General features: G+C 57.8%; 1 protein-coding gene across 2 annotated transcripts; it reads right to left on the reverse strand.

Annotated features, from left to right (window-relative positions):
• Positions 1-5,312: 5,312 nt before the first annotated feature.
• GGA1 (golgi associated, gamma adaptin ear containing, ARF binding protein 1) lies at positions 5,313-25,311 on the reverse strand. 2 transcript variants are annotated; one of them, XM_079775551.1, is made up of 17 exons: positions 24,870-25,310; positions 21,318-21,402; positions 19,679-19,754; positions 18,717-18,815; positions 17,584-17,707; positions 17,043-17,143; positions 16,286-16,366; positions 14,276-14,416; positions 14,119-14,200; positions 12,859-12,966; positions 11,792-11,944; positions 9,010-9,074; positions 8,366-8,532; positions 7,744-7,934; positions 6,729-6,898; positions 6,398-6,508; positions 5,313-6,306 (listed from the first exon to the last, which is right to left on the reverse strand). In XM_079775551.1, the coding sequence occupies exons 1-17, from the start codon at positions 24,910-24,912 to the stop codon at positions 6,196-6,198; spliced, it is 1,908 nt and encodes a 635-aa protein (XP_079631677.1). In that variant the 5' UTR covers positions 24,913-25,310; the 3' UTR covers positions 5,313-6,195. The 2 variants fall into 2 exon arrangements, with proteins under 2 accessions (XP_079631677.1, XP_079631676.1); XM_079775550.1 differs by having other exon boundaries at positions 14,119-14,416; positions 24,870-25,311.
• Positions 25,312-26,294: the final 983 nt, after the last annotated feature.

A 26,294-nucleotide genomic window follows, 5' to 3' on the forward strand; every position in this document is an offset into this window, starting at 1 on the left:
CTCAGGCATCTCAGTGTTCAGTGCCAGCACGGGGCCTGGCTCACAGCGGGCACTTGCTGGACTCTGGCTGCCTCTCCACTCCTCAGAGGGACAGCCAGGCAGGCCCCAGGGGGGTGGAGAGGGGAACCCTCAGCTGTTGCTGCTTGAACCAGAGGCTCCCACCTGAGTGGGAGAAGCTGGAGGCCCCTGGGTCAAAGGCTCAGGCCAGGATGAGATCCCACCTGCCTTGCCCCATCTGGAAGCCCCTGGAGGGGATCCTGGAAAGGGAGCAGGGCTTGAAGAATGCCTCCATGAAGGGAGACACGAGTCCAGTGTAGACCTGGCTTCTTAAAATGTGGGGCTGGGTTGCAATGTCTGGGTTCTAGTCCTGTCCTCTCCACCTTCCTCACTGGCCAGAACCGGAACTTTGTGGTGGCTCAGTTTCCCCTCTCTCTGAAGCAGGCACAACCTACTGTGTGCAGAATTAGGAAACGGACTCCCGAGCCAGCAGCTTGACACCAGGTTACCACTGTCCTGCCATGTGGCAGATCTACAGGCTACCTGACGTCCCCACCCTGTTTCAGCCCCACCTGCAGCCTGGACCACACTGGGGTCCCTGAGGAGAAGGCCTGGCTTCTACTTCTGTCCCTCCTAGACCTGCCCCGGCCTGAGCCCCAGCTCCAGCCTGGGGAGCAGCCAGTCCATGGGCTGTAGCAGCAGCTGCTGGGGAAACACCCCGAGCCGTGTATAATCAGGCCACGTGAGCTCCAGGCTTCCCTCCCATCCAGGCTCCACAGGAAAGGCACTTGGCTCTTCTGCGCAGCCAGGGTGGGGTGCCGTGCCTTTTGGCTAGGCGAGGGGTACATTTTAGGGTATATTTAAGTTCAAGCACACTTGGATGTTGAATCATAAAAGCTTGGCAGCCCCACAAGTTGAAGGATCATAGGCTGTTCCTTCAAAGGATGTTGTAACCAGAGATTTTGGGACTCTGAAGTTTCCATCAGTGGGTGTTGAAGTTGTAGTTTTGGAACTGCAGATGCAGAAGGGGACCTTGGAGGTCACCAGCCAACCCCTATTCCAATCACAAGACCTTCACATTGCACTGCAAGGGTTTTTGTTAACCTGAGGACATTTTTCCATTGATTTTTAGAGAGTGGAAGGGAGGGGGAGAGGCAGAGAGAGAAACATTGATGTGAGAGGGACACAGATTGGTTGCCTCCCACACATGCCCCGACCAAGGCCGGGGATCAGCTTGCAACTACGGTATGTGTCCTTGACCAGAATCAAACCCTGTACCTTTCAGTCCTCGGGCCAATGCTCTATCCACTGAGCCAAACCAGCTAGGGCTGCAGGGGTTTGTTGACCTTGCTGGGTCTCCTCTCCAGGAGGGCCCGAGTCCTGTCTGGCTCATGCTGAAGCCTCCGCAATGTGCTCAAAAAACACAGCTGAGCCGAAACTGGTTTGGCTCAGTGGATAGAGCGTCGGCCTAAGGACTGAAGGGTCCCGGGTTCGATTCCAGTCAGGGGCATGTACCTTGGTTACGGGCGCATCCCTGGTGGGGAGTGTGCAGGAGGCGGCTGATCGATGTTTCTCTCTCATCAATGTTTCTAACTCTCTATTCCTCTCTGTAAAAAATCAATAAAATATATATTAAAAAACCAAAACAAACAAAAACACACAGCTGACTCAAATCACAAATGAAGATCCTGCATCAATGAACTTATTTCCAACCCAAAAGACAGCAAGGGCGTGAACTTAAGGGTGTGGATGGAGCCAGTTGGCTGGGCTCGGCCTCTCACTAGCAGGGTGACCTTGGGTGAGGTAGTTCACCTCACTGAGCCTCAGTGTCCTGGGTAAAGTGGGACTTGTAATAGCAGCTACCTGCTGAGGATGGAGAGTTAATATGTAAAGTGCTTAGGACAGTGCCTGGCCCTTTCTCATTCAGCCTGCAAAGTCAGGAATGCAAAGACCTTTACCTGCCTCAGTTGCCCCCTAAATGTGTCCTGCTGCCTTGGGACAATGGCACTTATTGTCATGTACTTTAGCCCATCCTCCAGTGAGGTTGGTATTGCCCCCATTTTACAGGTGAGCCGACTGAGGTTCTTGTCCCGAGGTTCCTAGTTGGTTAAGTGGTAGAGACCAAGTTAGAAAAGCAGACCTGACACCAGCTCTCCAAAGCCCCCATGCGCTCTCCTGCTGTGCCAGAGGGCACCGCCTGTAGACCAGAAATGCTGGTCCCTGAGCCCAGAGGCCTCAGGACAGGCTGAGGTGTGACAGCCTGGGAAGTGTCTGCTGTGAAGCTAGGGCAGGATGTGGGCAGGGAGGCGAGTGGCTGGGGCAGTGCAGTGGTGGTAGCAGGGGTCAGCTGTGGGGCCGCAGGACTGAGCAAGAATCTCTCGTTTTAGACACTTTGCCATATGGCTTGTTTGGCCTTATCAGTGCTGCCCTCCGAGTGGAAGCTTCCACCCGGAGCAGTGAGGCATGTGGTATGATTGCTGGGGCTCCAAAAACGTCCTCGCCTCCTGCTCCAGTTGAAAGGACTTCCCAGGAAACGCTGGGGTGGGGCTGGGCACAAGGCCTCCAGCACAACCTTGATGGCCCGAGAGAGCCTGCACCTTAACCCCAGCCGCAGAGGACAGCAGCTGACAGAGGTGTGTAGGCTCTAAATGGGGACACCAATGTCCCTGGAGGACGTGCTAAATGAAGTACATGACGATAGGTGGCCTTTATTCATTCCCTGAGCCTCAGTTTCCCATTTCACAGGGCAGCTATGAGGACTAAGGGAGAGGTTGCATGCTCAGGTCTAGTTCGGCGCCAGGCCTAGGGCTGGCCCCTGTCACCTGCCTGGTTCGCCTATGCCCTGGCCAGGAGGCCCACGGCGGCTGGGGGCAGGTTCCCCAGGCGAGCAGCAGCCTGTTTCTCTTGGCTGCCATGAGCGGATGAGCAGTGTGCTGCGGTTGCTAAAAAAAAACACAACACGAGCTGCTGCCTCCAGCCCCACAAATAGAAGTGGAAGTGTGGCTTCAGGTCTGGGAAGTCCCACTGCTCCTGGGGTGGAGGTGGGGTCACCCTTCAAGAGGCAGGGCCCACTCCCTTCCTGTGCCCCCACTCCAGCCCATGGACTCCAAAGGCTCTGGGTCTCCTGCGCTGGACTCCCCACCTCGGTCTGAATTGACACACGGGACTTGGGGAATGATTCCTCCAGGGAGTAGAAGCCAAGGGTCCCTTCCTCTGACTAGACGCCCCCAACCCCTCACAGATTCGGGCCTTGCTGGGCATCTCATGTCCCCTCCTTCCCGGCTCTCAGCGTGTCATGCTGAGCTCCTGGCTCACAGGTTCCATGCCAGGCTGTGAGCGGAGGACAGGGCAGTGCCTGGCACAGGGGCTACTCAAGAGGCACTTGCAGGACGGACAGACAGTTGGATGAACACACTACAAACGAGGGAAGGTGGGAGGTCTGAAAGACTGAAGGGATCTTCCTGTTCCTATAACATCTGGGTCATCCCAAGCTGACAGTCTGGGATACGTTTTTTGTTTTTTTTTTTGGTTAATCGAGGATATTTTTTCCATTGATTTTTAGAGTGGAAGGAGGGAGACAGACAGAAACATCAATGTGAGAGACACACCAATTGGATGCCTCTTGCAGGTGCCCCAACTGGGGCCAGTGATTGAGCCTGCAACCGAGGTACGTGTCCTCGACAAGAATTGGACCCACAACCTTCAGTCTACTGAGCCAAACCGACTAGGGCTGGGGTATGCTTTTGCCCAGACTCTTCAGGGTCCTTCCCACTTCCTTTTAAAGCAGGGGTGGGGAACCTGGTTTTCTGCCAAGGGCCATTTGGATATTTATAACATCTTTCGTGGCCATACACAATTATCAATTTAAAAGTTAGCCTGCTATATTTGGTCAGACATTTAATTAACTCACCCCTAATGCCTTGGCAGGGCCAGACCAAATGATTTCTTGGGCCTTATGTGGCCCGCAGGCCGGATGTTCCCCACCACTATTTTAAAGCAAGGAACCTAAAGACCAGAGAAGGAAGGGCCTTGCTCAAAGTCACACAGCGAGCCAGGGAACTCACCGGAAGCAGCCCCAGACTCTAGCTGCAGTCCCCCCACCCCCACCACCCCCACAGCCCACACGCAGCCCTTCCTGGGCCAGCAGAGATTGAGCTCCAGATGGTCCTTCTGGGACCCCAGGGGGCCTTACAGGAAACAGGGCTGTTTCATTTAGAAGGAAGGACCTTCCAATTAGACTGTCTCGGAGACCTCACAAATCAGGAGCTCTGCCTGGGGGGAGGGAAACAGAGGGGAGGGCAGTGTCCAGGGGATGCTGGAAGGCTCCAGCAGGCGAGGAGCTGGAAGTGCCACTTTTGTCCCCTCGGCAGCAGGGCAGGTGTGGAGCGCCCCCCTGCCCTTCAGTGTCCCTGCCACAGAGAAGCGTCCCTCAGCTGCTGCACAGAAGCTGGGGAGTCGGATGTGCAGGGCTCTGAAAACCAGCGGGCTGGGCTGTCCTCCAGCACATCTCAATAGTATCTAAGGAAGGGGTTCGGTGGCCAAGTTCAGACTGGGGAACACTAGGTTAGACAAAGTGAAACTGGTTTCTTAAACACAGGGCTTCCCATCATCGGCTGGGAGCAGAAATGGCGGACAGCCTTCCCCAGATTTACTGGAACAGGAACTCTCTCCCGCAGAGCAGCGTGGAGGGCTGGCTCCACACCATCGGCAGTTCCCTTACTAACCCCTCCCGCTCAGCTCAGCACTGCTGGCTCTCCCAGCCACAGGGCCTCTAAGCCACTCCCTGGGCCTGGACCCCAGCCTCCCAGTTAAGAGAAACTGATAACAGCAGGGGAAGTGCGCCGCAGCTGGGAGTGGCAGGGGGCCCAGTGCAGGGTCCCTGGGCCTCTCCAGAAACAAGCTGCAACTGGTGCCTTGCTTCCTGGGAGCAGCATCTGGGGAAGGGGAGAAGCAAGGCCGAGGCCGGACCTCCGGGGCGGGGCTGCAGCACAGTTGTGCTATGAGAGCCGAGTGCCGCAGGAGGAAGTTGTGAGCAGCCAGAGCTCCTGGCAGGCAGGGAGCAAGCAGAGCGAGGGCTGCTCCTTTCCAGCTGGGACGGCTCCGCGCCCGCCCGCCACAGCCCTGAGCCCTCTCTGGTGACTCAGCACTGGCCACAGGCCCGTAAGCAGGGCCTCTTCCTGTGCAGGGCTCCGGGGTGGTGGGGAGAGGAACCATGGCCTGATCCCCAAACGCAGAGGCAGGGAGGCCTGCAGGGTAGCCCTGGGACCCCTCCTGTCTCCGTCTCCCTCACCTCAGAAGGGCCACGAGAGAGCTGGTCCAGGAAAAAGGACATTTTATTTCCATAAATACTCCCGCTCTCACTCACACACTGACCACTCCTGCCCATAACAGATGGACAGAGGCGAGACCCCACAGGAGGCCCAGCAGAGGCCCAGGAATGAAGGGGACTCTGAGGACCAGTGTAGGCCCTCCCTTGGCCAGAAGTCCCGGGGCCCCCAGTGGGGCCACCTGCCTCCGGCATTACCCTTGGGCCAGTTGCACGGCCCCCACAGCTGCTCAGGAGGCCTGAGAGCAAAGGAGCCAGGCCCATAGAGGGAGACCCTCAGGAGGAGGAGGAGACAGGTGGGGCTCCCCCAACTGGGCCCCCTGAGATGGTGACCACAGGGCCACTCAGAAATAAAAGCTGAGTCAAACCACACACCAGAGAGTGCAAACAGCTGGGGGTGCAGGCATCACCCCCCCATAGTTACCCAGTTCCTATGGAGGAGGCCTGAGCTGGTCCCTGGCTCCAGCATGGCTCCAAGTTATGGCTGGGCCTTCCCATAAGGCATAAGAGATGGGCGGGGATGACCCCACCCCAGGCTGGGGTCGGGGCTGGGCCTGAGGTCCTGGCCCTTGCCCGGCAGCCATGCTTCTTCCAAGGACCCAAGTCCTTCCAGGGCCACAGCCCTTCCCTGCGGCAGGCTCCCACCTGTGGTGACGTCCCCAGCAGTGCAAACCCAGGCCCAGCCTCCTGCTGGGTTTGGCTCAGCAGGGGAGGGGTAAGGAAGGAGGGGCACAGGGGTGAGGGAAGAAGCACCAGGCACAGGGGATATGGCCACGGGGACAAAGGGTGTCCTAGGCCACCACAGCCTCCTGCCCAGGCTAGCCAGTGGCCAGTCCCGTTGCCCCCTCCTCCTCTCCCCTCCCCTCTCTGTTCTAGAGGCTCCCCCAGGTCTCGGGTGGGGGGAACTGGTCCACATCCCCCATCTCGTTGTAGGTCTGGTCGCCCATGGTGAAGAGGAGCTTGTAGCGGAGGCGAACCTTCTCCTGGGGCAGAGACGGTGAAGGCAGAGGGTCAGAGGTGGAGAGGAGGCTGCCCCCACCCCATAGCAGTGCCCCGGCCCAGCTGGGCCCTCACCTTCTGGGGGTTGGCGAGGAGCAGGACCTGGGTGATAGCTGAGGGGTGGACGATGGGGTTGAACGCCGGCAGCTCCGTGCCTGAGGGGGGCTGCAGCTTCACTTTCATGACCTGTGGACAGGAGGGCAGGACGGGCACAGCTAGCCCTGGCTTCTCCTCCCCGTCCCGAGGAGCCAAGCCCAGCCTGCCCGCCAGCTCCTCTTCTGGGGGTCCTGGGGCTCTGTCCTTTGGTTGCTTTTTACCCCGAGGAAGAGAGAGGCCCCGCTCCCAGCTGGCCCCCCATCTAGCCTGGAGTCACCCTGCCTTGAGAGGAGGGAGGTATGAGTGTCACCTTGGGGACAGCTGACTGGAAAACGATGTTGCGGATGGGCTGGGGGGCGGTGCTCAGCATGGAAACCACCACCACCAGCACGTCGGAGCGCCCAGGCAGCGGGTCTCGGGCGAAGTGGAAAAGGACCCGGAAGCCATGCTGGTCGTACACGGTCACCGGCAAGATGCTGCCTGGCAGGGGACAGGGGCAGAGGGCCATGGGTGGTGCTGGGCCTGAGCCCAAGCACATCCGACCAGCTCCCCACACCCGGCTCCCGTCAGGTCTTCGCTGCTCAGCTGGGAATGAACGAATGAACCCACAAACTTAGGTCCTCGCCTCGACCCCGGGCAGCAGTGCAGCCAGGGGTACGGACTGACGCCCAGGAAGGCAGGTGAACGTGCAGTGTGATGGCGGAGGCAAGACACCCAGCCGGGAACGGAGCCCCGTGCAGGGCTCTGCCAGTCCGGGCACGGCTGCTGGCTGGCATGCTGGAGTCAAGTGGGGTCCTGCCTCACTGTGTGACCCTGGTCTAGTCACTCCGCTGCTCAGGGCCTCCCTACTGGTAAGATGGGGCACCACTACCTACCTCCCGGGACACAGAGGTGTGACGCCTTGGTCACGGATGGACGAGGCTGAGAAGGCTGGGCCGTCTCTATCTGTCTGTGCAGGGCCTGTGCTGCCGGGGGCCCCCTTACTGCTCCCAGGTGGGAGAAGCCCAGACCTAGACCTGGATGTTTATCTCAGTTTGGTTTTGTGATCTTGGGGAGACCCCAAACCTGTGTCCCGGGAGCCGGCCATCGGAAGCCTGCTGCCTGGGTAAGCCTGGAGTTTATATGGCAGTTCTGTGCCACTCTGGGATGGATGAGGAGACGGCTGTGCAGAAAGGCAGGCAGGGCAGAAAGGACTGGGGAGAAAGGCCCACTTTCCCACCTGTCCCCCAGAAAGAGCTCCTGGAGGGGCGACGCGGTGGGTGGTGCTGCTGGGCCGTGAGCTGACCTGGCCCAGCCTGCACCCGCACGCGCCCCGCCCTACTCACTGGGCTTGATGGACTCCAGGGGCACAGTGATGTTGGCCAGCGAGAGCTCAGTCTGTGTGGGCTGCTGCAGAGGCCCCAGGGGCTCAGGGGACGTGCTGTGGAGGCTGGCGGCACTGGCGCTGGGTGAGCTGCCGCTGCTTTTATTCTGCAGGTCCCGGAGCGTGAGCCGGGGGGCGGGCTGCTGCTTCTCCCTTATTGGAGGGCGGTGCATTGAGAGGTGACTCTTCGGTGACCAAGAGATCAGGGGCACAGGGAAGGCTGGGCTTCCTGACCGTCCCTGACACCTCCCTGTCTCTCTGGCCCTGGTTTCCTCACCTTGAAATGGGCAGCTCTCTCTCCTCCCCCCACCCCTGCCCACTGGGGCTGTGTCCTCCTCACTGTTGGCCTCCATCTTTCTCAGGTGCTGGGGCGCCTGAGTGGGGCACAGGTCCTCTTTCTCTCATAAACTCCATGCCCTGTGGGTCGGTCCCAGCACCACCCTTGCACCCAGTGCAGTGCTTGGCACAAGGTGGTACTCTGCAGCCACTGCTTACAGGAACGCACTGGCACTGGGCCTCTCCCTGCCGGGTCTGGTTGTGGGACAGAGAGGGCTCCCCCCATGCCAGCCAGGGTGTGCCCTCACCACCGCACTTGCTGGGACTCCGGGGGCAGTGACTGCTGTAGCAGGGTCTTCCCCAGGAGGTCCAGGTCATCCAGACCACTGCTCGCTGGCAGGGATGTCTGAACGGGGTGCCAACTGTCCGTGCTGGGTGCTGGAGCGGGGGCGGGGGGTTCGGCGCCATTAGATGACTGTCGGGCATACAAAGGACACAGGTGGGTGAGGTGGTGCTGAAAAGGTACTGAAAAGGAGGCCCCTTCCCCTCCCTGCAGGTGACGTCTGGGGAAGAAGACAACAGGATGGGGACCACCTTCCTGCCAGGCCTGACCCCTCTCACTCCAGGGTCACTAGTGGGTCAGGCCTGGTCGGCCTGGTCTGGGGTTCTACTCTAGAAACCATCGCATTCCAGGGACCTCAAAATCACCCTCAAGAGAACAGGAATAAGAGCCCCCACCTCAATCCGAGGGAGGCCCAGGGCTGAGGCTGGCGGAGGTGCACTGGAGGGAAGAGGACCGCCTGCCTTCCCCCCCGCCCCCCACCCCGCCCGGGGATGGATGCCTCAGCCCCGGGGCCATCCCCTCCGGCTCATCTCCGCTCATTGCCCTCTTGGCTGCCTGACCCAGTTGCTCTGCTCCAGGATGGGTCAGGCTAGTTCCGGGCCCTCCTACCTGGAAGCTGTTCCATCCAGCACCATCCAGGCTTGGGCCTGAGGGTGGTGTGGGGTCACTGAGGCCTGGGGGGAAGCAAGAGAGAGATAAAGGGGTTGGATCCCTGAGCAGAGGCGAAAGAAATGGGGCTCCTGTGGGGTAAGTTGGGGTCCCTGGATCCTACCCTGCCCCCTGCACTCCTTCCTCTGAGAGGCTCAGCTCAAAGGGGAAAAGCCCACTTCAGCACTTTCACAGGGAGCCAGCCACAGAGCAGAAGTAGGAAGCTAACATCCCAACAGCCCATTCCCGGCCACACATGCTTCCTCTGTTGCTGCTCAGAAGCCAGTCAACTACAGATGTCAGGACTTCCATCGGCACCCACCAGCTGGCAGCTGCTGCTGGTGGTGGGGAGCGGTGCAGGGAGTGGGAGACACCAAGTGGGGTTCCTGATCCAGATGGCCAGGGGGCAGCACCTTGCCGACTGACTGGAGGGATGCCCTCTGAGCGTCCACAGGGCGCTGTGGTACAGTGAACGGGGCCCTGGGCCCAGGCCGAGCCCAGAATCGGAGCAGCCAGGGGCAAGGTGCTGGCTGGGCAGTAGTGGCCCCAGGTGCACAATGCAGGGAGGGCTGGGGCAGACTGTGAAGACCCCATCCGCCTTGGCACGCGCCAACAAGGCTGGCTCACAAGGCCAGAGAGAGCTGTAGGCCCTGTGAAGGCTGCTGATCGGTAGAAGGCAGCAGGTCGCCAACCAGTCTCACCTCTGCCTGCCCTGAAGCACACTCTGGCCAGGTCCACCCCAGACTTCACCGGCAGAAGACAAGTTATCCTGTTTCTAGCAAATCCTGAGTAAGCGAGGGCCAGCCTGTGCCAGGCAAAGGCAAGGCGCAGGAAGCTGTGGCCACCGGCTCCCTTCTGCTGGACACACCTCTGACCCACGGTGGTAACCGGTAACATTTCCTGCGCCCCCGATGTGTCAGGCACTTCAGACCTGGGTCTCACTTAATCCTTAAACCACCTTACAAGGCAGGAATGTGGTTCCCTCTTTTAGGGATGAGAAAACAGATGCCCAGAGGGGTTAAGTAATCTGTCCAAGGTCACAGAGCTGGAAAGTGGCCGAGTTTAGACTTGGACAGAGCATGGCCTACTTGCTGGAGTTTGAGTGCAGCTCTGCCACTGAGCTGTGTGACCCTCGCTGGTGACAACCGCCCTGTGCCCACCCACAGCAGCAGCACCCACATCAGAGGACTGCTGTCACAAATGAGACGGACCAGACCCAGGGCCTGCACAGCGGTGCACGCCGTCTCGGGCACACAGGAAGTCCTCACTGCCTAGCCTGCCCCCACCCCTCCCCTTCCTGCTGCAGAACCGTTTAGGAAAAGCCCCCTTTGTGGTCCCGAGGCTTCCTCTGCTCCCAGAGCTGGGCGGGTGCTGCCTGGCACTGCTGGTTCCTGTTCCCACATCTCCTTTGCCTTTGAGAAGAAACCAGAGGAAGCTGGAGGCTCAGGCCTCTGCTGAAGCGACACAGGGACAGGAAGTGCACAGCACACCTCGCTTCTCCCGAGGTGGCTTTGCCACAGCCACTGGGGGCTAGGCCATGCACAAGCGCCCCGTCAGTGGCCGCTGCCCTGGCTGTCTCGTCACTGCCGCCCTTCCCGCTCTGTGAGGCAGGGCGGGCCTCTGGCTCTGAATGAGGAGGGGCAGGTGGGTGTGTAAGCGACCCTGCGGGCAGACCCTCCTAGGAAGGGTACGCTGACATGCCCAGAGAGGGGAACTGAACCTGGCCCACTGTCCCCCTCCTCTCACTCCTCACCCCAAGTCCCCATTCCCTTTCCTGGCTGGGGAGCTGACACAGGGCGCAGGAGGCTCCGAGCGAGGCTTCAGCACGGGTGCCCTCTCTGGGCCTTGCCTCGCATCCTGTGACAAGGGGAAGCTAACAGCACCACTTCCTGGGATGGGGAGGGAGGCTGGTCTGAGGAAAAACAGCGCAGCAGCCGTAGCCAGGCAGCTCTGAACCCAGCTCTGAACCCGGCTGGCCCGCCCGGGGCCCCGCACACCATTGCTACCTCGAGCCCCTCAGGTTTGGTTTTACCTCCCAACCAGCTCAGAACACAGTCTGACTCTGGCTTCCAAGTTAGTTTCCCAACATATCCTTCAAGATTTCTTTGACAGAGCCCGCCCACGTCTCCATTTTTATAACCTCAGAGTAGTACGAGGCTGCTATTATACTCTCCTGCTTCTAAGCTCTAAAACCTGGAAACCCCAAAACTGCTCGGCAGGCTGGGCACCTTCTGCTTCTCCCCCAGGGGTGAGCCTGGTTCCGGCAGGCTGGGAGCCCTGACCTTGTCTTGCAGTGACAGGCCTGGCCCAGGACCAGCGTGGGCCACAGAGGATGGGGTGCTCTGGCCTCAGATTCCCTGGAGCTTCTGGGCACTTCAGAGTTCTCCCCTCTTCCTCAGAGGGTGGGGAAATGGCTGACCTCTTGCCTGGGCAGCATCCAATTCTAGGATCCCTGCTGCAGGGAAATCTGTTCCCCCGCCGGAGCCTGGGTGTTGCTGGCATATCAGGTTCAGGGGCTGGCCAGTCTCACCCTTTGACTGTCCGACCTTACACAAGCTCTTTGATTTCCTCCAGCCTGAGCTTCCTCAGCTGTGAAATGGGCCTCCAGCCCATCCCCCACGCTCCACAGCGCTCAGGGGAGGACTCACACGCTGACCTGACCAGGCTCTTGCAAGCAGCTCGGCACGGGCGCCAGCCCCGCCTGCAGCTGAGCCCGTCCCCGCCGGGCCTGGCCCATCCTCACCCAGAGACATGAGCTCATCATCAAGCAGGGAAACGGAGGCGCTGGGCTGCTCGGGGCTGGCCTGGGTGACAGGGCAGGTGGGCACGGCTGGGTAGGTGGAGCCTGAAGGAGGGAGATCCAGGCCTGAGAGGTCCAACAGGGCCGAGGTGCTCCCTGGGGTAGGAAAGGAGAGTCAGGCAAGTCCTGGAGGAGGACGCTCAGGTTCTCAGAGTCCCTGAGGGTTGAGGGGCAGCTGTCCCCCCACCCGTCATGACTCTTTTGCTCCCCCCTCCTTGGCCACACGGCCCTTGCCCCTAAATCTGCCCACCAAGCCCTTTCCTTAGCACCGTGGTCGGCAAACTGCGGCTCGCAAGCCACATGTGGCTCTTTGGCCCTTGAGTGTGGCTCTTCCACAAAATACCACGGCCTGGGCGAGTCTATTTTGAAGAAGTGGCATTAGAAGAAGTTTAAGTTTAAAAAATTTGGCTCTCAAAAGAAATTTCAATCGTTGTACTGTTGATATTTGGCTCTGTGGACTGATGAGTTTGCCGACCACTGCCTTAGCACATGCATTCCTTCTGTCTGGAACGGCTTTGCTTCTTCTCTCTACTTGGTGAACTGCCTCCCACCCGTAAGGCCCCGCTTAAACTCTACTGCTGCTACATAGTGCCTCCCCCACGCTCCCCAAAGGGCCAATTCCAGCCTGTTCTGTGGGTCCAGAGCTGGCGTTTTACCCTATTGGATCAGCCTGTTGGTGTGTCAGACCCTCCTACCACTTCTGACAATGGGACTAAGCCTTGGGGTGTCATCCAGCCCTGCACCAGAGGTGCCCGAGTTGTCAAATAAAAGGTCTTCCTCCTTCTGCTTGTCCTTGCCAAACCCTCGGCTCCCTGCTTCGTCCCACATCCAGACTTCCACTCCCCACAGCTGCAGGCGTGGCACTGCCTTTCTCCCGGGGACTCTCCCCATCTTAAGGGGCCAGGGTCACCCTGGCGGTCACTGCTACCAGCTCTGGGACCAGTGCACCACCCTAGACTCTGCCCCCTCCAGCCTGGTGGGCCCCTTCCCAATCTCCTGCGCCTCCTCACCAGGGATGGAGCCGGCAGCGGCGTCTCCGTTGACCTCCTCGCCCCGCACCAGCTGCTTGTACAGGTTGATCACCTGGGTGAGGTTGTCGTTGGCCTGCAGGATCTCCGCTGCAATGGGCAGGAAGGGAGAGGCCAGTGTGAAGGAAGGAATGCGGGGCCTCTGTGGGGAGATGAGCACCCCACATCTGTCCCAGCCCTCGTGAGGGAGTGGGGCGGCGGGCAGCCCACCTCATCTACTCAGACCCAGGTCCTCGGTCACCCTTGTCCACTGCTCCCTCCGCACTGCCCTGTGCCGGCCCCTGTGCTCAGTGCATGCCCCCCGCTCCAGGCCTCCACACGGCTCTGCTGTCGATACCCCAGAACTCTTCATGCTTCTTTCCTTCCTGCCTTCAGGTCTTCCCCCAAGTCACTTTGGGGAGGCCTCCTCTAATTCCACCCCCACTAAGCAGTCCCTTCCCTGCTTGTTTTTCTCCATGTCTCAGCACCACCTGACAAACTGCCACTGCTCACGTCCTGGGCTTACTGTCTCCTCTCATTAGGCTACAAGCTCCATGAGGTTGTGGCTTGTGTCCATTCTGATCACTGCCACATCCCTGAGGGCCTAGAACAGTGTCTGGCACACAGCAGGCCCTTGTCAGTATCACTCTTGGGGAGACAGGACTTCGAGGGATCTGGACAGTGAGCCTCTTGGTGGAGACCAGGTCCCTGGCCCATGGGAGGCGCTAAGTGAGCTCCCGCTGAATGAAGCGCTGAGATGGTACCCTGACCGCCGCCCAAGAGGCCCTGCTGATGTGGTAGCAGAGAATAGGATGAGAACCTGACATGTGGCCCTGGCAGAAGCCACAGGCTCAGCTCTGGACCTGCCCAGCCTATGGGATCCGCTGTTTGTAGCCCTTACCAGGGAGGCAGTCTGCAGGGAGAACCCTGCTCCATCCTGGTTCTGCCTCTGTTCTGTGATCTGGGAAAGTCACTCCTCCCCCCACCCCCGCCCCAACACTAGCTGTGAGATGGCGGCAATTTTCCCTCCTGTGCAGCTTGTGGGCAGTAAATGAGGTGTTTGTGAAGGGGCTTGGCCCAGAGGGTCTCTCCAGGATATCAGATCAGCTCTCTGCTTCCTTCCTCAGCTAGGAGAAACCCAAGGTCAATGCTGGAGAAAGGGGCCCCCTGGTGGTAGCTCCTGCTGACTGCAGGTACTCAGCAGGCCCTGGGAGAGGCTGGGGAAGGAAGTAGAGGGATGAGCCAGCTCTGCCTGGGGCTCACCTAAGGCCTCGTCATTGTCCTCTGTGTCACTGGCCAGTCGGAAGAGTGTGGGTCGCATCCGCTCACAGCGCTGGTACAGTTCCTGGGGGCAGTAGGGTGGGCAGGTCAGGGCCGCAGGGTCGCTGAGTGGACTGGGGCAGGGTGGAGACAGGCGCACCTTCATAAGGTCCTCACTGCTCTGGGCTGCAGCACCGCCCTGGCTGTGGCTCATCACCATCTCCGTCAGCAGTTTCACATTGTTGTTCACCTCCTCGATGGCGCTCACCCGCTTCGAGATCTTCTCCATCCGCTTCTGGTCCTAGGGAGGAATCGGCAAACGCCCCCGAGAGCTGGGTCAGGCCCAGCCCCGAGCCAAGCACTGCCCACACCACTCTGTTCCCAGTGCCTGCTGGCTGGGTGTCAGGCAGACACTGCTAAGAGCCCCTCATGCCCAGAGTAGGGACTCTTGTCCAAGAAGCCCTCAGCCAACCCTCCTCATTTCCTCTCCTCCTGCCAGTGCCCCCTGGACCCAGGTGTCTGCATGGGCCCCTAAGAACTTCCTGGGCCTCAGCCAGAGTCTCCAGGGATGGCCCAGGAATCTGGGTCTCTCACACACTTGCCAGGTGGTTCTGGAGGACCAGGGCTCAGACCTGCGACACCTGTGGTTCCACATGAGCCTTGCCTTCCCCATGTTTGTCTCTTGAAAGGAGGTTCCGGTACTTGAGAATGAAAGACCTTAAAGGTCAAGTGCATCTGGAAACTAGTGTGGTGACCCCTGCCAATGTTGTTAGTCCTGGTCAATGGATGGGCACTCCAGGCCTTGGAAGGCCCCTGCAGGAAGTGCCCCTGCTACCCAGGCCAACTCTTCTTCCTACCCACGTTCCTCCCTTGGGGCATGAGAGGTGGGCTTGTGCCGTGCTGTCTCGGGATACATCCCTCTCCTTGCGAGGGGCCACCCTGGACTGGCTCTTGGTGTCAGAGCAGGCAGCCCGACTTTATTTATTTTTATTTTTTTATTTTTTTATTTTTTTAAAATATATTTTATTGATTTTTTACAGAGAGGAAGGGAGAGAGATAGAGAGTTAGAAACATCGATGAGAGAGAAACATCGATCAGCTGCCTCCTGCACACCCCCTACTGGGGATGTGCCCGCAACCAAGGTACATGCCCTTGCCCGGAATCGAACCTGGGACCTTTCAGTCCGCAGGCCGACGCTCTATCCACTGAGCCAAACCGGTTTCGGCGGCAGCCCGACTTTAAGAGACAACCCAGAACTTCTGCCCTCTGGGTCTCTAGACTGCAAACTTTTCTGAGGACTTGTCTTTATCAATAAAAAAATGTTTCCGCATGCACCCACGATATAGGTATACAGATGGTCCCCAACTTAAAATGGTTCAACTTACGACTTTTTTACTTTACGAAAATGATATGCATAAATTACATGATAGTCAAAAATAGGCTTTGTGTTAGACGATTTTGCCCAACTGTAGGCTAATGTGTGTTCTGAGCACATTTAAGGTAGGCTAGGCTAAGCTATAATGGTTGGTAGCTTAGGTAAACACTTTTTCGATTTAAAACATTTTCAACTTACAATGGATTTATGGGATATAACCCCATTGTAAGTCAAGGAACATCTGTATTTATTTATAAATTAAACATACATTATTCCCTCTCTCTCTCTCTCTCTCTCTCTCTCTCTCTCTCTCTCTCTCTTTCTCTCTCTCTCTCTCTCAATGTAGTAAAGCTTAATTTATTTCTAATTTTTATGGAAAAGATCCAGGAAGATGAACTTGGCTGCTGGGAAATTCTTCCCTCTACACCAGGCGTCCTCAAACTACGGCCCGTGGGCCACATGCGGGTGTTTTTGCCGTTTTGTTTTTTTACTTCAAAATAAGATACGTGCAGTGTGCATAGGAATTTGTTCATAGTTTTTTTAAAACTATAGTCCGGCCCTCCAACAGTCTGAGGGACAGTGAACTGGCCCCGTTTAAAAGTTTGAGGACCCCTGCTCTACACAGTGGACCTGGCTCAGCCCACTGGGGTCCCGGAGTCAGTCAGCTCTTTCACTGCTGTGACAGCCCTTTAGCTGGGTCACTACAGAATCCCTCCTATGCACATCCACCCCACCTCGCAGCCCAGCTGAACATCTTCATGCCCCTCCTGCCTGTGCTCTGGGCTCGGCCATCACCTCTTGCACCATCTCCTTGATGAGTTTGTTGGCCGCTCGGAGGTCCTCCGGGTGGGAGCTCTTCAGCAGGCGGGCCAGCATCTGCGAAGACAGAAGGGCATGACCATGATGGCAGGGAATGGGCCTGGGGTCACGTGCTGGCTCCCCACTTCCTGGCTGTGGGATGTTATCTAAGCTCTCCATGAAATGGCGAGAATCTATTGACACCTGATGGGGTGGCCACAGGACAACTGAGACACTGCACATATAAGTGCTCCCCACAGTTCCCGGCAGAAATAAGTTCTCAACAAATAGCGCAAAACGTCCTATTACGGCTGTTAGAGAGCCTTTCTGGAACGGTGTACAAGAAGCTTAGCTGTGGTTACCCTCTGGGGCGGGGCGAGGTAGGCAGGAACTTTTACTGTGTATCTTACCTCCTGTGCAGTTTAATTTCTTGCCCATGAATACATGCTTCTTTTACAAAAAGCTAATGAAATTATTATTCAATGGGAGAACAGCATAAAGCTATGCAAACTCCTGGGTAACCTCTGAAATGCCCTCAAACCAACCCCACGGACACCAGACACTTGTGTTTACTGAATGCGGGGCACCGTATGGGGAGGACTCAGCACGCAGGAAGTGCTCGAGAAACGGTGCCTGTCACCCCCCACATGCTCATCTTGAGCCTCTGCTTCAAGGGCAGGGCAGCCAGGGGTTGGAATTCACTGACCCCCAAGTGGGCCTTAGAACCCTCGGCTACCCCTCCTTGGAGCCTCACCTTGGATTTCTCCTCATCTTCGAAGATGACATTCTTGGACCGAGGAGGAGGATGGGGAAAGATGGCGTCATCTGGAAGCTTGGGGTCGGACTTCACTATCCCTAGAGTAGACGGGTGGTGGGGAGGCTGTCAAAAGGGCCCAGGCCCAGGGCAGGGGGTGTGACGGGGACGTGGCCAGGTAAGCACAGAAAGGACGGTGGAGGGCAGTCTTTCTCCAGCATGCTGGCTCTAGACTTTGGTGGGCCAAGGCCAGCCCCTGACTCATCACATTGAATTGCATGGGGAAGAGTTTGGGCACCCATATTTTTGAGGCCACTCCATGGGAGCCACTCTCTGAAGGGAAGCCTGACCCAAACCCACCTTCTCTCCACCCAAGCTAGCCTCAGGCAGGGCAACGAAAAGGCTCACTGGCTATGTTCTTGAGGAGTTATAAAGGGCAGACCCATGACCTTGCTGCCAGAGCTCCAAAGCAGTGGGAACCTGGGGGGGGGTGGTGGGGGGGAGTGGGAGGCGTGGCCAAGCCCAGGCTCCAGGGCCTCACCCTGCTTCTTGAGCATCTGGTAGGCCTCGGCAATCTTCACTTCCTCGGGCAGGCCGACCGTCCAGCTGTAGAGCAGCTCTAAGATCTTGTTCTTCACCTTCTCTGATGTCCGAGAGCCCAGGTACTTCAGAGACCAAGGGGAGGGGAAGGCCTTGATGCTGGCTGGCTGTCTCCCCAGAACTCCCTCGGAAACCTGGGCTCTAAGGCCCTCACATCCCACCCAAGCAGCCTGGTACAGACGGACCTCACCTGCTAGCTCTGTCACTCGCTAGCTGCGCTAACGCTGTATGCCTCAGTTTCCCCAATGTTAAGTGTGGGTGGTAACAGTGGCACCACAATGAGGATGCAGAGCTTACATGGCTAAGGCAGAGCCCAGTGCCTGCTCATGTAAGGTTTAACTCTGTGACCTCAGGAAGGAGCCGCCACCGGACTGACGAGGGCAGGGGCAGCTGTGGACATGCTCGGCCCTGGACCCCACCCAGCCCCCAGCCGTACACTAGGCTAAGGGAACTGGCTCTCACACGAGTCACCTTCTGGGAGAAGAATGGGAGGGGCCAGCAGGATCATTTAGCCACTCAGGTCAGCAGGTCTGAGTGAGGAAGGGCGAAGGGGGTAGGGCTTCACCCAAGGGGCTCCAAACATGTTCATGACCCATGGGAGGACTCCTTGGGCAAGCTGGGGGCGTGGTCCATCTGGAGCCAGCAGGCTCCATCACTCAGGGTTGGGGCCTCAACATCCTAGGCCTCAAGGGAACCACTCTTGTGAAGTGGGGACAGGGAGACCCTCCACTACAGACTCAGATGGGGCGCCATGGCCAGGTCTGCAGGGAGATCTCAGAGCCAGAGCAGCTCGTGCTGGGGCAGCTGTGTGCACTCCCTGCAGCTGTCCGCCCCTAAGTACCAAGCAGCTCCAGGGCCAGCCGCCATGTCAGCGGAAGCACTCTGCCTAGAAATCCGCTGCCCCGGACTCAGCGGTGTGAAGGGGCCAGGAGAGAGGGTCTGTGCTCGTGCCGGTGAGAGTTCTAATGGGGGCCGAGGCAGTAGGAGCGAGCGCCCCAGGAGGAGGCCCCAGGAGGAGGTGCAGTCCGTCACCCGTCGGCGGCACAGGGCTGAGCTTGGGCTGGGAGCACCCACCTTGGGAGACACAACCTTGATGAGCTCGTTGAGAAAGCGGAACTTGCCCACCTCGTCGTGGAACCTCTTGCCGCAGCTCTTCATGCATGTTTCCAGCACCTGGGGGGAGGCGGGGTGCGGGGACCCCGGGGAGGGTCAGAGGAGGCGGCCCAGAAGGGAGAAAGTGACTTGTGAGGACAAGAGGGTTCAGAGGTTCAGAGGCCCTGAGACTGATCACCACCTCCTGGCTTGGCCATCTCGATACCACTTGTAAATTATTTTCTTACTATATTCCTTTGATTGTTTTTTTAAATTTAAATAGGCACCATCTACCTTAGCCTTATTCTAAGCTACCTGTCTCTGAAATTATAGGACTAGTGTGTATTTGAAAAAACAAAACAAAAAACCTAATGTGTTAAAAATAAAGACATAACTATCCAAAGAAAACCTGTTTGTCACTACCACCTAAAGCGCTTGGGTACAGTCAGCTGTGATATGACCCGTGCTTGGGGGCTGCAGTGCACCTGGTGCTCTGCTATTGGCACAGAAACCTCGGCCTGAGCCCAGGCATCGCTCCTTGTACTCCTGTGTCTGCAGATCACTGATGGGCTGGGCCGGCTCCGCAGGGCACCTGGGAGCTTTGTAAACACGCAGACTCCTGGATGCAGGTACTGTAGTTCTGATCCAGCAGCTCTGGGTGGTATGTTTAACCAGCCTCCTGGGGAACCTCTGGACCAGATGACCCTAGGGGGCTTCCTCCCCACAAGAGACCTACCTGTGCAGGGTCTGGATAGGAGGCCAGCCCACTGGTTGCTGTGGAACCCTCAGGGGATGGCCCAGACCCCCATTCTAGGCCATCTTGGCACAACTCCCTTGGGCCCTGAAGAGTCTGATGGGACCCCAAAAAACCTCAGTCTTGGCCTCCCCTGGTGCTACCCACGTGATTGGCGGATGGCCAGCACCCTCTTTCCTCTTCTCCTCACCGTCAGAGCCTGAATCGCCTCCCACTCCTGCGGGGACTGGATCTTGTGGGCCAATAGCCGGGTGGCAAGTGGAGGCCTGGGTGAGAGGAAGAGACAGAGCTAGAATAGCCACACAGCTCAGGCACCCGGGGGGGGGGGGGGGGGGCGGCGGTGGTGGTGGTGGTGAGGGAGGGCTGCCTCACTACCCTAAGGCCGTAGCCCTCAGTGGCTTCTGCAGGGCAGATGCAAAGGCCCAGCTCCCTCTCTGGAGCAAGGGCAGGGCTGGAGACTGTGGCATGATGGGTAGGGCCAGGCAGGGAGTGCAGGCTGGGACCTTCAAAAGGCGTGAGCTCAGCCCCTTGGCCAGCTTTACTAAGAACTATGACCTGCCGTGTCCTTGGCTCAGCATAGACACAAGTATGGAGAGATGACCACAGCCTTCAAGGGCCCAGGCTGGGAGCAGAACAAGACAATGTACCAGGGGAGAGGGGCAGACAGAGCTCCCTGGGAACTCCAGGACATTCTAGGGGAAACCAGAGCAGCTTCATGGCGGAGGCGGTGGTATCGGCTACCAGATCCTAAAAGACCTGTCACTGGTGACAGTAACAGCTAACGTGCACTGAGTGCTTATGAGGTACATGGTGCCGCACAAGCACTTTCCCGCCCAAGCTTCATAAGAGCCCTCTGAGGTGGGCGGCACCAGCGCCCCACTTTACAGTTGAAGGAGTAGAATCTCAGAAGCATTCAATTACCTGCCCCACTAACAGGGGAGGGGAGTCGCTCGCCCCCAAGCAGTCTGACTCCAGAGCACACGTCATGCTATCTGCATGGCCTCCCGAAGTGGGGCGCTGCACTGGGGGAGGAGCACATTGAGCTGTGCTCCCCAAACTTCAGCATCACCTGGGAACCCACTAACATATCCACCCTAAGACCCCTGCCCGGCATCTAGTCCAAGTCTAGGGGCAGCCCCAAAATGTGCATTTTCATAAGCTCAGGACTACCATTTTCTCTCTGTGAGATATTGGGGCAACTGCTGAATCCCCATAGCCTCAGTTTCTTCACCTGTAAAATGGGCCCAGCAAGGCTCACCTCAGAGATAGGCTCATAAGCAGCACTCAGTACTGCGTGCCCACTACTGTCATTAATTTGTGAGCACATTAGCCCTGGCCGGGTAGCTCAGTTGGTTAGAGCATCATCCAATACACCAAGTTCAATTCCTGGTCAGGGCACATATAAGAATCAACCAATGGCCCTAGCCAGTTTTGCTCAGTGGATAGGGCGTCGTTCTGCGGACTCAAGGGTCCCAGGTTCGATTCCAGTCAAGGGCATGTACCTTGGTTGCAGGCACATCCCCAGTAGGGGGTGTGCAGGAGGCAGCTGATTGATGTTTCTAACTCTCTATCCTTTCCCCTTCCTCTCTGTAAAAAATCAGTAAAATTTATTAAAAAAATAAAAGCAGCAACCAATGAATGCATAAATAAGTGGAACGACAAATTGTTGATTCTCTCTCTCCCTAAATCAACCACTAAATAAAAAAACATTTGTGAGAACATTAAGAATGGAAACGTCTCTGGCCGAGGCTAGCGTCTGCGGTGGGTGTGCACAGCAGGCACACAGCGGATTCTGTTGAGTGTGAGCAAAAGGGGGAGAGACCACCTACCCCTCAAAGTCCTGGTTGAGTTGCTCACAGAAGCCGTTGATGCTGGCCCAGTTCAGCTCCTTGTTGAGGGGGTTCGTGGCTCTGTCTGCAGGAAGAGAGAGGGCCCGTGTGGCCTAGCAAAGGGATCCCTGCCTCTCTCACTCCCTACCCCAGCAGCAGGGATTGGTCAGTAGGGGGCAGGGTGTATGACTGAGCACACAAAAAGGCCAGTTGCCACAACTTCAGTCCGGCCAGAAGGAAGCCTGTCCACTGGCTTCCCCTTTCGGCTGCTCCCTGAAGAGCCCCCACTTTTAGAGACTGTCCTACTCCCCAAGGCCCCGCCCCTACAGCTGTATGCCTGCCATGCCCACACTCCTGATTCTGCTCCTGGAAATAGTGTCCCCATGATTCTCATGAAATGTATGCTCAGAGGAGATCCAGAAGCAGGAGAAAAAGAAACGTCTAGTTCCTCCCTCAGGAGCCTCCCTTGCTGGCAAGTGGGCCAACGGAACTAGGTTCTCAAACAAGGAGACAGAGGGAGGCAAAGGAGCCGCAGGAACTGGAGAGGGGACTCGGTAGAGCCCGGGGCCAGGGGAGGCTGCCTGGGAGAGGCAACACAAGCAGGGAGTGGAGGGAGTTACCAGGCTGGGTATGCATGCCTCTGAACAGCCCCAGGGCCGTGGGAGAAGAGATGTAGATAACTGAGCACTGGGCAGAGAATGACAGGCCTTGGTAAGGAGTATGGCTGAGGTATCACCTCCTCCAGGAAGTCTTTGCTAGCTCCCCCTCATCCTCAAGTTGGTATTGCTGCATCGGCTCTTTCTTCTGTGTCCCTCAGCCCTGACCTTCACCATCGGCCCAAGCCTGCCACTGCACCACATCCAGCTACTTGTGTACATGCCCATCTCCTCTGGGAAACGAATGAATGAGGGCTCAGCTGTAGGCAGGCAGGAGTGGTAAACAAGGCCACACAGTCACCTCCCTTAACGCCAACATCGGTTACACAACCACCAAGTAGGTCACAGAACTTCCCCAGGCCTCCGTTTCCCCATTTGTAAAGCTGGACTGAAATATAGACTGATTTGGGATGACGAAATGCTTTACACAGGACAAAGCTATGGGGCAGCCAGAGGCAGATCTTCACTACTTCCCCAGAGCCTGTCTCCAAGCTTCACCCTGTCCTGGCCAGTTCTGCCCAAGCCTGAGCCAGAGCTGTGGAGGGAACAGAGCCCAGGGGGTGGGACAGGGCAGGATCTGTGGACAGGAGGCTGGAGACCCAGCCCGTGGCAGCTGCCCACTTGGGCTCCTATGCTGTGGGAGGTGGAGCCCTGGGAGCCTAGTGACTGGCAGCCATTCATTCAATTCATATTTATTCGATAAACACTGAGTGCTGGGGCCACAGCAGTGAACAAGACAAAGCTCCTGCCCTCCTGGAGTTCACAGGCCAGCAAGAGACACTGACTACTCAGATAAACAACCCACACAGAATACTGTATACTGTTGTAAGTGCTATAAAGAAAAACAGCACGGAGAAGGTATAGAAAGGGGGTGGGTGGGAGGCTACTCTCTGGTACAGCTGAGCAGATATCTGAAGCACTTTCTCTCTGGGTATCAATCTCTGTTCCAGGAGCCCTCCAGTCCCTTAGAGAAAGGAAGTCCTGCTGACCACCCAGGGTACCAGGAAGAGACACCCCCCATAAGTGTGGCCATCTACTCTGCCTCCTAGGCCCCCAACATGGCCAGAGGCTGGGGAACACCAGTCTGAGAGAACTGGGCTGGCTATTACCCACTCAATGACACCCGGCTGGGGGGGGGGGGGAGGGGGGACCCTGAAACAGGAAGTCCCTTCCAGTGTCAGACATGTGAGTCTGAGTGTGGACAGACAGGCGGGTTCTAGAGACGGCTCCTGAGTCAGAAGCCAGCAAGGAAGCTGTGCAATCATGAGACATCAGCTTTCTCCCCTGCATCTTTCTCAGAGCGAGGGCCTCTGGGTCCGAGGAGATCTGACCAACTTCTCTGGCCCTGGCCCCACCCCCAGGCCTATTACCTCTGGGAGGAAGGAGAGGGCACCTTCCCTGGCAGGAAGCAGGGAAGAACACCTCCAGGGAGGTGTGACTTTACCCTGTCACTCCAGTGGCGATAAATGTCATCATTTACCCATCGGAAGCTACTTTTAACCTCTAATCAGCCCAAGGGAAGAGCTTACAATTTTGCTAGGGCACAAAGGGAAAGAAAAAAAGGAAACAACGTCGGTCCCAATTTATTGGGGTCCAGCCTACTGCCAAAGCAGGTGTCCTGATTCCTCTCTGTTCCTCAGGCCAGACTCTTTGGTCTCCCAGAAAATTCCCATTGTTGCTAAACCTGACATTGTTTCGTATCATCAGACCTCAAGTCCTTCAGCCTGTCACATCTGTCAGCCAGGGGCCTGCCCATCCCCCCAAGTTGCTGCCGCGACCTGGACACTTGTGGTGTTCTGGAACAGTCTCCATGGCGGCTGAGTGCCTCCTTTCCACTCCCTCCCTCTCCCCCTGCCAGACTGACACTGAAACTTCCCAGACGATGGTGTGGTTCTGGGGCTAACCTCAGGGGTCAACGCTGCTCACCCCTCAAGCTTCCTGCTGTGCCCGAGGCCAAGGCGCTGAGCTGAGTGTAGACCCAGAGGCCTCCCTGAGGCCCTGGCACAGACATGGGTCCAACACTAGCCCAGGGAGAAGCAACCCACAGCTTTCTGGGGCAGAGTCCAGGAGCGGGGCTGTGAGAGCCAAGGATGTCAGCAATGTAGGGTAGGGAGCTCAGTGGAGCGCTCAAGTGTGAGGGCTCAGAAGCCTGAGCAGTAGGAAGCAGTGTCTGAAGATTCAGAGAAAGGGGTGCAGGGACCTTTGCAGGAAGTTCAGCAACAGCTGGGAAAGGAGTCTTGGGTGGAGGTGCAGAGGCTGAGGGGCTGGGCTGAGGGTAGTGACAGAAAACTTGAAATTACTTCTGGACTACGAGATGGGCCCTTTCAAACCTGTAGGGTTTGGGGGTTTCGTACTGTGTGGCCAGAGCCTGGGGGATCAAATGAATCAGTGGGTCCTCCCTTCCTAGGCGAGGGAACCAGCAAATCTGAGAAGTTGCAAGCTCAAGGAAAGGACAGGAGGGAGTCAGGGCATGCAGGACCAGAGAGTGGAGGATTCGGACCCCAAAGGGAGCAGGGTCCTTTCCTCCCGGGTCTGAGGTGCAGCCCTGCGCTCGCTTGCTCCCTCCCGGGACCCAAGGAGATGACTCGGTGGAGAAGTCTGGGCCTGAGTGGGTCGGAGGCTGCTTTCTCCGTCCCCGGGCTGCTGGGCGCAGAGTCGGGCGCAGTTCACTCTTCCCCGAGGGTTGCTGCCCAGGGACCGGGTGGGTAGTCCACCCAGTTGGTGGGGTCTTCCTTCATCTCAGGGTCGGAGGCACCGGTTCGGGGTACCGCCCCTCCCGGGACCGGGGCGGGGCGTGAGGAGGGGGCGCCCCGTACCCCGCCCCCGCCGGGAAGGGACCCGCCTCGGGCCCCCGGTTCCGGTTCCGGCCCGGCCCGCGCCCCTCCCGGACACTCACTGATTCGCGCCTCCAGAGTCTCCGGCTCCATCTCGGCCTCCATCCGCCACGGGCCCCCAGCCTCGGCACCGCCCCCCGCCCCCCTCGGCTCTCGCGGGACCTCCTCGGTACCACCCTCCGCCGATTAAAGGGGCAACGTCCGCCCCGACGCGCAGGAGCGGCGCACAAGAGCGCTCGGTAGCATAGAGATCCGCGCGAGCTCCGCTAGAGCGTCACCTGCCCTTAACCCCTCCCCCAAGGGGCGTTACGTCACGGCGGACCCGCCGCCTGCCTTCTTGTTCGCGCGGCGCTCAGGCCGGGGAGAAAGCGGAGGAACTGGGGGCTGAGGGCGGCAGCATGGAAACCCCACGGGACGCTCTAACTCGTCCTGCGTCACGGAGATGCCTGTGACCGCGTCCAAAAGAACGTCCTGCGGCCATGTTTCTGAGGGGCTCCGAGGTCACTTCCGGGACTCTGAAGTCACACCGGGAGCCTTGAGCGTGTACTTCCGCTTATTGCCAAAGTGGGCGTGTCCCTTAAAGGGGCCATGACGTTTGTTGGCTGCCTGACTACTGTGAAAGTCAGGAAAAAGCAAAGTTTGTTGATTGCTTGCAGTGGTCCAGGCATTGTTCTAAGCGTTTTTTTTGCATATGAATGCATTTACTTCTCCCAACAAACTCATGAGCCAGATAGTTTGCCTGCAGTCACACAAGTGGCGGAGCCTGACCTCAGCACTATTTCCTGCAGTAATTCTGCAATCATTTGTTGCACTCTGCATTTCCTTTGCTCTGTGACGGACGTTGGAAAGGCAAGGCCAGGTATTTATTACACAGTGTGATGGGGGAAGCCCACGAGGTATAGGTAACACTGGAGGAGCCTCTATCCCAACTGGGGGTGGGGGATGAGGGGAGTCTTGTCTGGGGAGGGTTCACAGAGAAGCTGATATTTAACTTCAAGACAGATTTCTCCAGGTAAACCTGGTGCAAAAACATATTCCAGGCAGGCCAAACCAAACGTTTCAGGGCACACAGGGAGAAAGAGTATGGATAGTTCAGGGAAGTGAAACTATTTTAATACGGTTCCAAAGGATGTTGGCCCGGAATTAGGCCGGGGCAAGATCACGCAGGTCCTGTGTTTAGCTTTTTTTTTTTTTTTTGGTAAGCCATGTGGAGGTGTCACAGGTGGTGACAAAATCAGGCTTTTGTTTTAGAGATGTCCTTGCGGCAACAGTGAGCGGAAGACCCTGGTGGGAGCTAGTCTGAAATCAGGGAGGCAGAATAGCAGACTTCCCAGCCTCGGTGCCTTTTCTGCCTCCACTGACGACTCTCCTCATCTGCTTTTCCCACCCGAGGCCGGGGACGTCCGGTGACGTCACGCCCAGGGGCGTCCGGTGCCTGGCTCTCCTGGGTCTGGTTGCGGTTGGTCGCTCCCTGGCGGCCCAGCGGG

Source organism: Cnephaeus nilssonii (assembly GCF_951640355.1).
Source record: "Cnephaeus nilssonii genome assembly, chromosome: 6".
Classification (NCBI taxonomy): domain Eukaryota; kingdom Metazoa; phylum Chordata; class Mammalia; order Chiroptera; family Vespertilionidae; genus Cnephaeus; species Cnephaeus nilssonii.

Coding starts and splice junctions, on each gene's coding strand:
- GGA1 (XM_079775550.1), bottom strand. CDS start 24,912: ATGGAGGCCGAGATGGAGCCGGAGACTCTGGAGGCGCGAATCA. Junction 21,403..24,869: donor GACTCTGGAGGCGCGAATCA/GTGAGTGTCCGG, acceptor CTCTTCCTGCAG/ACAGAGCCACGAACCCCCTC. Junction 18,816..19,678: donor AGGCGATTCAGGCTCTGACG/GTGAGGAGAAGA, acceptor GCCTCCCCCCAG/GTGCTGGAAACATGCATGAA.